The sequence below is a fragment of the Oncorhynchus kisutch genome, linkage group LG5 (assembly GCF_002021735.2).
Source record: "Oncorhynchus kisutch isolate 150728-3 linkage group LG5, Okis_V2, whole genome shotgun sequence".
Classification (NCBI taxonomy): Eukaryota; Metazoa; Chordata; class Actinopteri; order Salmoniformes; family Salmonidae; genus Oncorhynchus; species Oncorhynchus kisutch.
In genome coordinates, this window is record NC_034178.2 from 18,201,281 (window position 1) to 18,215,954 (window position 14,674).

General features: G+C 41.0%; 1 protein-coding gene across 2 annotated transcripts in view; it reads right to left on the bottom strand.

Moving 5' to 3' along the window:
• Nucleotides 1-5,730: 5,730 nt before the first annotated feature.
• LOC109890738 (nuclear factor erythroid 2-related factor 2) overlaps nt 5,731-14,674 on the bottom strand; it is a 29,485-nt gene continuing 20,541 nt past the window's right edge. Inside the window, exons 2-5 of one of the 2 annotated variants that reach the window (XM_020482750.2) lie at nt 11,139-11,396; nt 10,071-10,166; nt 9,740-9,961; nt 5,731-7,277 (exon numbers count right to left, since the gene is read on the bottom strand). In XM_020482750.2, the coding sequence (XP_020338339.1) occupies nt 6,078-7,277; nt 9,740-9,961; nt 10,071-10,166; nt 11,139-11,396 (1,776 nt within the window). In that variant the 3' untranslated portion in view covers nt 5,731-6,077. The remainder of the gene's footprint in view (nt 7,278-9,739; nt 9,962-10,070; nt 10,167-11,138; nt 11,397-14,674) is intronic. The other variant, XM_020482751.2, reaches the window with a different exon arrangement.

Here is a 14,674-nt window from a genome sequence, read left to right on the forward strand (position 1 = left end):
ATATGCTGTAGGTTATACTAGTTTATTAACATTGACGGTCCGAGGCCTGGGAGATAAGATGCATTAAACCAGTAATCGCAAAGTGGGTTAGGGATTTCAACTGGTGTATTCAGTTATAACACCCAACAAATCCCCTTAATAGCAGTCACACATTCTGTAAATTGAGCTATTCAGTATATACAGTTGAAGTCGGAAGTTTACATACACTTAGGTTAGAGTCATTAAAACTTGTTTCTCAACCACTTCACAAGTTTCTTGTTAACAAACTATAGTTTGGCAAGTCGCTTAGGATGTCGACTCTGCATGACAAGTAATTGTCCCAATAATTGTTTAGAGAGATTATTTCACTTATAATTCACTGTATCACAATTCCAGTGGGTCAGAAGTTTACATACTCTAAGTTGACTGTGCCTTTAAACAGCTTGGAAAATTCCAGAAAATTATGTCATGGCTTTAGAAGCTTCTGATAGGCTAATTGACATAATTTGAGTCAATTGGAGTTGTACCTGTGGATGTATTTCAAGGCCTACCTTCAAACTCAGTGCCTATTTGCTTGACATCATGGGAAAATCAAAAGAAATCAGCCAAGACCTCAGAAAAAAAATGGTAGACCTGCACAAGTCTGGTTCATCCTTGGGAGCAATTTCCAAACACCTGAAGGTACCACGTTCATCTGTACAAACAATTGTACGCAAGTATAAACACCATGGGACCACGCAGCCGAGCGTACTTTGGTGCGAAAAGTGCAAATCAGTCCCAGAACAACAGCAAAGGACCTTGTGAAGATGCTGGAGGAAACCGGTACAAAAGTCTATATCCACAGTAAAATGGGAAAGGAAAGCACAGAATCATCTAGAATGTCATTGTATGCTGTAGCATTAAGATTTCCCTTCACTGGAACTAAGGGGCCTTGCCCAAACCTTGATAAAGAGCCCCAGACCATTATTCTTCCACCAAACTTTACAGTTGGCACTATGCATTCGGGCAGGTAGCGTTCTCCTGGCGTCCGTCGGACCGCCAGATGGTGAAGCGTGATTCGTCACTCCAGAGAATGTGTTTCCAATGGCGGCAAGCTTTACACCACTCCACCTGACGCTTGGCATTGCGCATGTGATCTTAGGCTTGTGTGCGACTGTTCGGCCATGGAAACCCATTTCATGAAGCTCCCGACGAACAGTTCTTGGGCTGACGTTGCTTCCAGAGGCAGTTCGAAACTCTGTAGTGAGTGTTGCAAACTGAAGACAAAACTATTTTTACTCGCTATGCGTTTCAGCACTTGTTGGTCCCGTTCTATAAGCTTGTGTGGTCTACCACTTTGCGTCTGAGCCGCTGTTGCTCCTAGACATTTCCATTTCACAATAACAACACTTACAGTTGACCGGGGCAGCTCTAGAAAGGTAGAAATTTGTTGGAAAGGTGGCATCCTATGACGGTTTCAACGCCACTTTGAAAGTCACTGAACTCTTCAGTAAGGACATTCCATTGCCAGTGTTTGTGGCTGAAATAGATGAATCCACTAATTTGAAGGGGTGTCCACATACATTTGTACATACAGTGGGGAGAACAAGTATTTGATTTAAGCTAATTATGAGTAGGCATTGCATGCTTATTGGTTGATGCATTGTAAACACTTAGAAATGTGCTATTATCACATACACTATACAGTGGGGAGAACAATATTTGATACTACTACTTACTACCTACTTACAAAGCATGAAGTGGTCTGTAATTTTTATCATAGGTACACTTCAACTGTGAGAGATGGAATCTAAAACAAAAATCCAGAAAATCACATTGTATGATTTTTAAGTAATTCATTTGCATTTTATTGCATGACATAAGTATTTGATGCATCAGAAAAGCAGAACTTAATATTTGGTACAGAAATGTTTGTTTGCAATTACAGAGATCATACGTTTCCTGTAGTTCTTGACCAGGTTTGCACACACTGCAGCAGGGATTTTGGCCCACTCCTCCATACAAACCTCCAGATCCTTCAGTTTTCGGGAATGTCGCTTGGCAATATGGACTTCCAGCTCCCAGATTTTCTATTGGGTTGTTAATTCATTTCCCATTCTGTCACTGACTGTAATTCCGTGGTAAGTCTCAGTGAGCTCACTGATTGTAGGTGCTGATGTGTAGAGTGTGAAATCATTAGCATACATAGTCATTTTAGCTTCTTGTAAGACAAGTACCAAATCATTTCTGAAAATAGAGAAGAGTAATGGCCCATGTCAACTGCCCTCAGGGATACTGCACTGTGCATACTGTATCTCATGTTAAAGAAGCTTCTATTGAAGAATACTCTTGAGTTCTATTGGATACGTAACTCTTCGACCATGTGATGGCAGGTGATGTAAAGCCATATCAAGCAAGCTGTTTTTTTCAATAACAAATTGTGAACCATATCATCAAAGGCTTAAATCTTACAATACAGCTCCAACTATCATCTTATTATCATTTTATTTTAGCCAATCATCAGTCATCTGAGTCATTGCAGTACAAGTTGAGTGTCGTTCCCTATATGCATGCTGAAAGTCAGTAGTTAACTTGTTCTTTACAAATGTGTATTTTCAATTCTCTCAGTCAGTTTTCTACTGTAAGAACAGACAGCAAAATGATGGGGCGGTTGTTAGAGCCAGCAAAGGGGGCTTTACTATTTTTAGGTAGTGGAATTACTTTAACTTCCTTCCACGCCTGTGGACACACTCATTGATGGCAGTACAGTCTGCTACCATTCTCAATAGTTTCCCATCTAGGTTGTCTATACCTGGTGGCTTATCATTATTGATGGATAACAACAGTTTTCCCACCACACAAACTTCTTCTCTTTCATTATGAGATCTTAAATATGATGGTGATGGTTCAAATAATTATGATGGTTTACTTTTCAGTGTTGTCATTTCACTTCTCAGTTTGTCCACTTTCCCAGTGAAATAGTCATTGAAATGATTGGCTATATTAAAAGGTTTTGTTATAAATGACCAATCAACTTCAATTAAGGAAGATTAATTGGATTTTCTGCCCATAATATAATTTAAGGTGTTCCAAAGTCTTTTCCCATTGTTTTTTATGTCACGTATCTTGTTTTGATATAGTACCAATCAAAAGTTTGGACACATACTCATTCAATAGTTTTTCTATATTTTATAAATTGTAGAATAATAGTGAATACATCAAAATGATGAAAAAACACATATGGAATCATGTCGTAACCAAGACTTCTGCCAAAGTCGTTGCCTCTCCTTGTTCGGGCGGTGCTCGGCGGTCGACGTCACCGGTCTTCTAGCCATCATTGATCCAATTTTCATTTTCCATTGGTTTTGTCTTGTCTTCCCACACACCTGGTTTCAACCCATTCATTACCTGTTGTGTATTTAACCCTCTGTTTCCCCTCATGTCTTTGTCAGAGATTGTTTTATGTCAGTGATGTTTTATGGTTGTATTGGTTTGCGACGGGTCCTCGTACCCATGTTTATTTATGTATGTACATATTAGTGTTTGGAGCTTGGGACATTTTTAAAAGACTCCATTTTACACTCCGTTTGACTCTCCTGTGCCTGACTTCCCTGCCACCTATACACACGACTCTGACAATATTTGAGATTCTTCAAAGGAGCCACCCTTTGCCTTGAAGACAGCTTTGCAAACTCTTGGCATTCTCTCAACCAGCTTCATCTGGAATGCTCTTTCAACCTTCTTGAAGGAGTTCCCACATATTCTAAGCACTTGTTGGTTGCTTTTCCTTCACTCTGTGTTCCAACTCATCCCAAACAATCTCAATTGGGTTGAGGTTGGGTGATTGTGTAAGCCAGGTCATCGTATGTAGCACTCCATCACTCTCCTTCTTGGTCAAATAGCCCTTACACAACCTGGAGGTGTGTTGGGTTATTGTCCTGTTGAAAAACAAATGATAGTCCCACTAAGCGCAAACCAGATGGGATGGCGTATCGCTGCAGAATGCTGTGGTAGCCATGCTGGTCAAGTGTGCCTTGATTTCTAAATAAATCACTGATAGTGTAACCAGCAAAGCACCCCCACACCATCATATGTCCTCCACCACACATGCTGAGATCATCCGTTCACCTACTCTGCGTCTCACAAAGACAAGGCGGTTGGAACCAAAAATATCAAATTGGGATTCATCAGATCAAAGGACAGATTTCCACCGGTCTAATGTCCAAGCAAGTCTCTTGTTATCCTTTAGTAGTTGTTTCTTTGCAGCAATTTGACCATGATAGCCTGACACACAGTCTCCTCTGAACAGTTGATGTTGAGTTGTATCTGTTACTTGAACTCTGGGAGGCATTTATTTGGGTTGCAATTTCTGAGGCTGGTAACTCTAATGAACTTATTCTCTGCAGCAGAGGTAACTCTGGGTCTTCCTTTCCTGTGGCGGTCCTCATGAGAGCCAGTTTCATCATTGCGCTTGATGGTTTTTGCGACTGCACTTGAAGAAACTTTCGAAATTCTTGAAATGTTCCGTATTGACTGACTATCATATCTTAAAGTAATGATGGACTGTCGTTTCTCTTTGCTTATTTGAGCTGTTCTTGCCATAATATTGACTTGGTATTTAACCAAATAGGGCTATCTTCTGTATATCCCCCAACTCACAGAGTTGTTGTCCTTAAGCCATTTTGCCACAACTGTGGAAGTATGCTTAGGGTCATTGTTCATTTGGAAGACGCATTTGCTACAAAGCTTTAACTTCCTGATTGATGTCTTGAGATGTAGCTTCAATATATCCACCTAATTTTCCATCCTCACGGTGCCATCTATTTTGTGAAGTGCACCAGTCCCTCCTGCAGCAAAGTACCCCCACAACATTATGCTGCCACCCCCGTGCTTCACGTTTGGGATGGTGTTCCTCGGCTTGCAAGCCTCATCCTTTTCCCTCCAAACATGACGATGGTCAATTATGGCCAAACAGTTCTATTTTTGTTTCAGACCAGAGGACATTTCTCCAAAAAGTACAATCTTTGTCCCCATGTGCTGTTGCAAACTTTAGTCTGTATTTGTAATGGCGTTTTGGGAGCAGTGGCTTCTTCCTTGCTGAGTGGCCTTTCAGGTTATGTTGATATAGGACTCATTTTACTGTGGATATAGATACTTTAGCACCTGTTTCCTCAAGCATCTTCAAAAGGTCCTTTGCTGTTGTCCTGGGATTGATTTGTACTTTTCACACCAAAATACGTTCATCTCTAGGAGACAATATGCGTCTCCTTCCTGAGCGGTATGACAGCTGCGTGGTCCCATGGTGTTTATACTTGCATACTATTGTTTGTGCAGATGAACGTGGTACCTTTAGGTGTTTGGAAATTGCTCCCAAGGATTAACCAGACTTGTGGAGGTCTACCATTTTTTTTCTGAGGTCATGGCTGATTTCTTTTGATTTTCCCCTGATGTCAAGGAAAGAGGCACAGAGTTTGAAGGTAGGCCTTGAAATACATCCACATGTACACCTCAAATTGATTCAAATTATGTCAATTATCCTATCAGAAGCTTCTAAAACCATGACATAATTTTCTGGAATTTTCCAAGCTGTTTAAAGGCACAGTCAACTTAGAGTATGTAAACTTCTGACCCACTGGAATAGTGATACAGTGAATTATAATTGAAATAATCTGTCTGTAAACAATTTTAGGAAAAATTACCTGCGTCATTCACAAAGTAGATGTCCTAACTGACTTCCCAAAACGATAGTTTGTTAACAAGAAATTTGTGGAGTGGTTGAAAAACGAGTTTTAATGACTCCAACCTAAGTGTATGTAAACTTCCGACTTCAACTGTACATACACACATGTCATCATGTCTCAATTACAAATAGGGTAGAAATCTATTTGCATAGCTATGATTACAGGAACAAAAAAAGTATTGCTGTACAAAATAAGGAGAGATTTCAACATTGACAATATTATTGCATTAACCACGTGGAATTAAGTAAAATAACACTCCTGTTTCACTACTCCTTAAGCAACATATATAATTTTGATAGTCTAGCATATAACTTTGAGCATGGTAGTCTTGTAGAGTAGGTATGAACAAAAGTAATGAAAACAGTTCAATGGAAGAGACTATTTGTCTTCACCCTTGAGTGTCTTTTTAACACGAGGCACAAGGAACATGCTGCCATCGGAGGTCTGCTGGAGAGAGTAGTCACTGGGAGAGTAGGGCTTCCCCTCCTCATCTCTCAGCCGACTGAACACCTCCAGGTACAGACTCCCCAGCTGCTCCTTTAGCTCCTTCAGACTACCGTTCCTCTGGGCACTCTCCCTGAGTAAGTGTGCCTTCTTCTCGCACAGTGCTTCAAGCTCCCCCTCCAGGCCTGAGATGCTCTCCATCTTGCGCTTGCGGCAGTTCTGGGCTGCCACCTTGTTCTTTCCCCGTCTGCGGATGTCTCGGATCAGGACCAGCTGGACCTCGTTAAGCTGGTGCTTGGACATGAGCTCATTGAAGTCGTCCACGGGGAGGTTGATAATGAGCTCCACAGCAAAGGGGATCCCCAGGGCCTTGGCCCGCTGTTCGTCTCTGGACAGACGGGACTGGTAGCCCGCAGAGCGTCTTCTCGACTTGTCTTTGGTGAATGGGCGCTGGTTATGGCCGTTGCCCTCTATGAGCTCACTCTTTGGGTAGGGTAGGCTGTCTGCCGGAAAATGGGATACTGGACCAGTGTTGAAAGGGGAGGACTGTTGTTCCTCTCCATGGAGAGACAGTGAGAACATCTCTCTGTACTCGGACCGGTTGCTGTCCATCTCCTCCAGGTCTGAGTCGCTGTATCCCATAGAACTATCGTCCTGATGGGATTTCATAGGTGAGCTGACATTGTCCATTGACAGACCGGAGTCAGAGTCGAGGAACTCTGTAGCAGAACTGTGTCCATCTGTCAGGGAAAATTGGGGGACATGTATTTCTGACGGTTCCAGTGGTTTGTGTCTCACCTCCTTCTCCGCCTCATTGGAAGTATAGGATAACATGGGGGAGCTTGGTTTTGTGTTTGAGTGGTCAGTGTAGAACAGTTTACAGAGGCTGTCTGTGGTGTAGGTTGTGTTGAGCTCTGGGGGTTTCAGAGTCATTTGGTTGAGGTTGTCAGGGGGAACCATCCCTTTGAAGTTGTTGATGAGTAGGACAGGTGGTGTAGTATCAATGTTTGTGACCAAGCCTGGGAGCTCAGGCAAGTAGAAGCTGTAGTTAGGGTCCTGCACCTCTAGGGGCATGCTTGTGCTGGTATAGCCATTCTGATCCAGGATATCTGACACTTGCATTTTTAAGTTCTGCTGTTGAAAATAGAGGAAATCAAAGAATTAGAAAACAGTCAGTGACCTATATACATTGTAAAATATTTTATTGAAAGGTGAGACTGTTAATTTCATGTCTTCATTATCATAGTGAAAAACAAAAGACTTGTTATCTCTAGTGGGCAACCCTTATAAACAATGGGTAAAATGACTATCTAAAATTGGATAGCATTGCCATTGTAGTTCAAGACTATGTACAGTCATGGCTGAAATAGCTTTATATTTGGATACGTGCTATCCCGTGGTGGAACTATATACAGCTCCATAGCAAGTATGAAAACCCTATTCAGTGAAACTTGATCACAGAGTGAATTAATACAATTAATGAATGAATGACATTTTCTATGTGTCAAATCGTCAGTTGACATTCAGCCAACTTGACACAACATGGGCCAGAATCCCTGTGGAACGCTTTCAACATCTTGTAGAGTCCATGCCCCCGATGCATTGAGGCTGTTCTGAGGGCAAAAGGGTGGGTGCAACTCACAATTAGGAAGTTGTTCTTCACGTTTGTATACTGGCTATTGTACACACCGAGTAGATCAATCCCAGAACAACAGCAAAGGACCCTGTGAAGATGCTTGAGGAAACAGGTACAAAAGTATCTATATCCACAGTAAAACGAGTCCTATATCGACATAACCTGAAAGGTCACTCAATGAAGCCACTGCTCCAAAACCGCCATAAAAAAGCCAGATTACAGTTTGCAACTGCACATGGGGACAAAGATGGTACTTTTTGGAGAAATGTCCTCTGGTCTGATGAAACAAAAATATACATGTTTGGCCATAATGACCATCGTCATGTTTGGAGGAAAAAGAGTGAGGCTTGCAAGCTGAGGAACACCATCCCAACCGTGAAGCACGGGGGTGGCAGCATCATGTTCTGGGGGTGCTTTGCTGCAGGAGGGACTGGTGCACTTCACAAAATAGATGGCATCAAGAGGACGGAAAATTATGTGGATATATTGAACAACATCTCAAGACATCAGTCATGAAGTTAAAGCTTGGTTGCAAATGGGTCTTCCAAATGAACAATGACCTCAAGTATACTTCCAAAGTTGTGGCAAAATGGCTTAAGGACAACAAAGTCAAGTTATTGGAGTGGCCATCACAAAGCCCTGACCTCAATTCTACAGAAAATGTGTGGGCAGAACTGAAAAAGCATGTGCGAGAAGAAAGCCTAGAAACCTGACTCAGTTACACCAGTTACACCCAACTAATTGTGGGAAGCTTCTGGAAGGCTACCTGGAACATTTGGCCCAAGTTAAACAATTCAAAGGCAATGCTACCAAATACTAATATAGTGTTTGTAAACTTCTGACCCACTGGGAATGTGATGAAAGAAATGAAAGCTGAAGTAAATTATTCTCTCTACTATCATTCTGACATTTCAATACAGTATATAAGAGGGTTCTGAGTTTGACGTTGTGTTTTTTTGTTGTTGTGTTTTTCTTCCTTTATTTAACTAGGCATGTCAGTTAAGAACAAATTCCTATTTTCAATTACGGCCTAGGAACAGTGGGTTAGCTGCCTTGTTCAGGGGCAGAACGACAGATTTTTACCTTGTCAGCTCGGGGATTCGATATTAAAACCTTTCGGGTTACTAGTCCAATGCTCTAACCACTAGGCTACCTGCTGCCGCTACCTGCCATTTCCCAGTTTAGTTTTCAGGGAACATGTGTCTTTATAAAATTCTTCCTCAAAATATGCCACATTTTCATTACCTGAGAACAAACTTGCAAACCCCTTCTCCCACTCATTAAGTACCTGTGTAATATCGAACTTCAGCCCCCCTGCTCTTCACTGAATTCCATTGGAATTTTCTTATGTCGTTTTGGTCCTAACTTATTTGGTTCCAGAACTGTTGAGAATTTATTGTCTGTATCTCCTCAAGGTGTAATACCTGCCCTCTCTGATATCTCTGTTTGAATAGGCTCAGTTTTTAATCAAACACATGCTGTTTTTTCTTAAAATCCTTTCTAAAATGTTATCTTGTATTCCTATCTTTACACTGTAGAAATAAGTGCTCAGCCTTGCGGTGTACAGATCATAGGTCCCTTAACTCATCATTCCAATAAGGCTTGTTCGGCTTGTAAACGTTCCTGGACTTGAGTTCAATGAGTTCTAATGTGCGTGCTATTTCAGAACATAGAAACTCAGTTGGCAAATGTATTTTCTTGCATTTAGGCCTATGCGGGGTACGTATATTTTGTGTGATACACAATAATACCTGCTTGAGAAAGATCCTGCCAACAGAAAAGGACATAAATAAAAGAGAATTATCAGGAAGTCTACTTTTCAAATTTGTTCTAACAAAGGCGTGCTTGTGCTGTGTCCTCGCACACCCTACTGCAGCAGCCACTCGTTGTTAGGTGTCCATTACCTAGCTGAACAGGGCTTGTTGTGGCCTTATGAATTGTTCCGTTGTGCCATACCTACCTGGAGTTCAGGCAGGGAGAGCAGCTCCATCCAGGCCTGCTCCACATCCACAGGGGCTGGTTCCAGAGACACAGGCACAGCAATGGGAGCCTTGTGGGGGGCCAGCAGAGCAGAGAGCATGGGGTTCTGGGCCACAGGTGACTGCTGGGAGGTCAGCATATCTGGCCTACTGTTGCCAATGGAAGGGGAGGGCATGATATGTGCAGGAGGAGGATGGGGGAGCTAGAATGCACAGACACATACTGGAAATGAGAGGGGATGCATTGATAAGAGGAGAAACAGATTGGAATTATGTTACTGGTTTGTAGGTATTGGTAGTGTATTCTCTTACCTCAATGGTTTCTACGAAAGGGAATGTCTCTGCGAGAAGCTGCATGCACTCATCAAATGAAAGTGCATCCCCATCCACTCTGGAAAAAATGGTGTTCTACAAAAACAGACACACAGATATAAATTACTGGCTGTATGAGCGATAAAGTTATTTGAATTATGTTTTAACCTAATTAACCGTTGAAATCGGAAGTTTGCATACACCTTAGCCAAATATATTTAAACTCGTTTTTTCACAATTCCTGACATTTAATCCCTTTAACATTCCCTGTCTAGGTCAGTTAGGATCACCACTTTATTTTAAGAATGTGAAATGTCAAAATATGTAATAGTAGAGAGCTTTTATTTCTTTCATCACATTCTCAGTGGGTCAGAAGTTTACATACACTCAATTAGTATTTGGTAGCATTGCCTTTAAATTGTTTAACTTGGGTCAAACATTTTGGGTAGCCTTCCACAAGCTTCCCACAATAAGTTGGGTGAATTTCTGCCTATTCCTCCTGACAGAACTGGCGAAACTGAGTCAGATTTGTAGGCCTCCTTGCTCGCACACGCTTTTTCAGTTCTGCCCACAAATGTTCTATAGGATTGAGCAAAAGCCTCCTGCAGCAAAGCAACCCCACAACATGATGCTTCCACCCCCGTGCTTCACTGTTGAGATGATGTTCTTCGGCTTGCAAGCCTCCCCTTTTTTCCTCCAAACATAACGATGGTATTACGGCCAAACAGTTCTATTTTTGTTTCATCAGATCAGAAGATATTTCTCCAAAAAGTACGATCTTTGTCCCCATATGCAGTTGCAAACCGTAGTCTTGCTTTTTTTGGTGGTTTTGGAGCAGTGGCTTCTTCCTTGCTGAGCGGCCTTTCAGGTTTTGTTGATATAGGACTCGTTTTACTGTGGATATAGATACTTTTGTATACCACCCTCAAAATGAATATGAAAAAAAACAAGACACAGAACACATACACATGCATTTCCCTAGCATAAATTCTAATCTCGTTACTCTTTTCTATTCCAGAGGGGGACCACTCTCTGGTGTGACAGACAGACAGACAGATAGATAGATACCTGGTTTCCCTCTGTGTTGGGCAGCTCTGGTTCACTGGGTAGCAGGCAGGGCATGAACTCTCCAGTCTCCTCGTCCAGCTCCAGCTGTTCGAGCAAGGCCTTATCCTGCTCCCTCAGCAGGTGCAGCCTATTCTCCTCCTCCAGTTCCCTCTGCCTGCGCAGCTCATCCTCCTTCTGCCGCAGGCTCAGGTCAAACACCTCCCGCTCGGCACCCAGGTCAATGTCCTGCCTCCACAGGATGTCAATCAAGTTCATATCCTGGCAGGAGAACAACGACCATAGTGAGTTAAGATAGGAGGATAGCAGGACAACACTACAGCCAACACCACTGCTACTCCAACTATTCTTATCTGCTCTTTAATTATTTGTTATTCTTATTTCTTACTTTTTTGTTGTTGGTATTTTCTTAAAACTGCATTGTTGGTTAAGGGCTTGTAAGTAAGCATTTCACTGTAACGTCTACACCTGTTGAATTCGGCGCATGTGACAAATGCGATTTGATTTGATTTGAAGGCAGGGTTCTTTAAAGAACCACTTTTAATGCAGGGATCCTGAAGTATTTGACAAAGCGTAATCGTATTTGACAAAGCGTATTTGACAAAGCATAAGATGGATATTGTATGCTCACCCATCACGAACAAACAGAAGGCAGACAAGTGGGATCAAAAAAAGTGTGTCAACAATACCCAGAAAGCTTCTCTGTGCCACGTATTGTATCCCCTGTTCCCCTCCCTGTGGACAGCTGTCCCTTACCCCCACCTTTAGCCATAACACAACTCAATCAGATGAGATGTGTGACGAGGATGTATGAATAATACATGCTGTTCTCCTCATTCTTAAAGCAGGATGGCTCCACACCCACGTGTACAGCAACCTTCAACACCAGCATCTAGCTAAACCACCAAATACCATCAAGATCCACTAAAGAGAGCAGAGTAAAATACGAGTATTACATGCATGAAGTAAGTTATAGATACATATTGCACAGTTTACAAAGCCAGCATTTTTTTATGTCCTTGATCAGCCTTTGTTTCTATATGCGAGAGCAGCACACAATGTGGCTGAAAGACGCTGCTCAACTCAATAATAAGCCATTGGCCGAGATACTCTATGATTGATAATTATTATTCAGCAGGCTTGAATTTCAGTCCAATCGCAAAAATGCTGCCACTGGACCAAATATAATCTGACCAATAGGAAACAAGACAAATTAGTTCTGTTTGATAAAGCTGAACCCATATAAGAACCTCTCACAGTTATTATATCATTGGTTGTTTCATAAGATTTCTATTATATTATATTGTCTACAATTTTTACACTGAATATTAAACTTTGATGATTATGACAAAGAACATAACACCTAATATTTGGCTGGTAGACTGCCAAACATGTGTTTGGACTGTGAGGCAGTTTCATTCATAGGACTGCCACTGGAATGTTGCAGTAACCTCTCTAGGCTGTTTACCTCTACAATCATCATGCAAAATGCATTTGATGAATACACCTGCTAGCAAGGCACACATTTTTGAAGATTTGTCCCAACTCATTTATTTTCAAGATGACAGTAGGAGCCACAGACATTGTGGGGCTGTTTCCTGGACCCAGATTAAGCATAGGACTAAAATATGAATTTTTCCATTGACAATTATGTCTGGCTTAAAAAGCTTCATCTCGGTTCTGGGTCCAAGCGGCAAAACTATCTCTGGGTATCAATGGTTCTTTTCACAAACACATTCAGCTCATTATGTGGCCATGAAGCTTCAAGAGTGTGTGGTGTTGACTCAGTAACAAGCTAAACATCCATTACAAAAGAGTTTCAAAGGAACGCAAGGCGAGGATCAAAAGGACAGACAGTGACCTTGACTCAACCAACATCAACCCTTTGGCTCAGTAGATAATTTAACAAGAAAACTATTCTGGTCAAGTACACATTTTCCTCCCGTATCAGTTAAACAATAAAATCGGACATTAACTTCATATTTATGGCTGGGCGGCTGTTGTGATAGCGTTATTGCCACTGTATTGGGGCAGGTTTTGAATGATTATTCCCTGCTTTATGACTAGGCGGTCACACTATAGTCTTTCCACTAATGTGTAAAATCAGGGCAGCTTTAGAGGTTTTTCCCCATACAGCGTCACAGGGATTACACTTCTAAATAAAATAACCGACAATTCCGAATAAAATGCATGTAATAACTTGAATTGGCCATGAGTAAATGACTGAGTATGTGTCTGACCATTCTCAGGAGTCACGCCTCCTTTAATGGACCAATCAGCAGTTGAAACAATAACAAAGCGTTCTCCATGCCACTGTTTGGGTAAAAAGCTGATGGATGGGGCTGGAGAAATGTAATCACTCTCAAATTCAGATTCTCAAATTCAGACTCTCAAATTCAAATTATATGATATAATCATTATAGTTGTAACTATGTTTTGAGGCAAAACAGTGTTTGTTTAAAATCATTGGCGTAAAACAAGCTTATATTTTGGGTTCTGGTGGGGTACCATAGTTAAACTAAGCTCGATGCATTTATAAAAAAGTTATATTCTTCAAAAATCTATGGGTACATATTATTAATTTTTAAGACCTAAAATGGATGTAGCAACTTCTGTTTTCCCCTTTAAAGTTACATGAGTGAATAGGTTACAGACATAAATGGAATATCAGACACTATCAGGCATTGCAACACATGGATTTAGTACTGTAGATATGTGGTAGTGGTGGAGTAGGGGCCTGAGGGCACACAGTGTGTTGTGAAATCTGTGAATGTATTGCAATGTTTTAAAATTGTATAAACTGCCTTAATTTGCTGGACCCCAGGAAGAGTAGCTGCTGCTTTCGCAGCAGCTAATGGGGATCCATTATAAATACAAATACAAATACACATCTTTCAGGTGTCACATTTTGATTCCTCACTATTTTTCAATATCCATACATGCATAATTAAACTACATGTGTATGACAATGTGAAGGAAGACATTAGCAATAACTGACACTGGGAGTTAAAATACATTTTATTATAGCTATTTGACAAAAATAACCAGAAGACATCAACGCTGTATTTAAAATATATATAGAGTACCAGTCAAAACTGTGGACACACCTACTCATTCCAGGGTTTTTCTATATTTGTACTATTTTCTACATTGTTGATTAATAGTGAAAACATCAAAACTATGAAATATTCATGTAGTAACCAAAAATGTATTAAACAAATCAAAATATATTTTATATTTGAGATTCTTCAAAGTAGTCACCCTTTGCCTTGATGACAGCTTTGCACACTGTCGGCATTCTCTCAATAAGCTCCATGAGGTAGTCACCTGGAATGCATTTCAATTAACAGGTGTGCCTTGTTAAAAGTTAATTTGTGGAATATTCTTTCCTTCCTAATGTGTTTGAGCCAATCAGTTGTGTTGTGACAAGGTAGGAGTGGTATACAGAAAAGTACTTTATTTTCAATAAGTCCATACTATGGCAAGAACAGCTCAAATATGCAAAGAGTAACGACAGTAAATCATTACTTTAAGACATG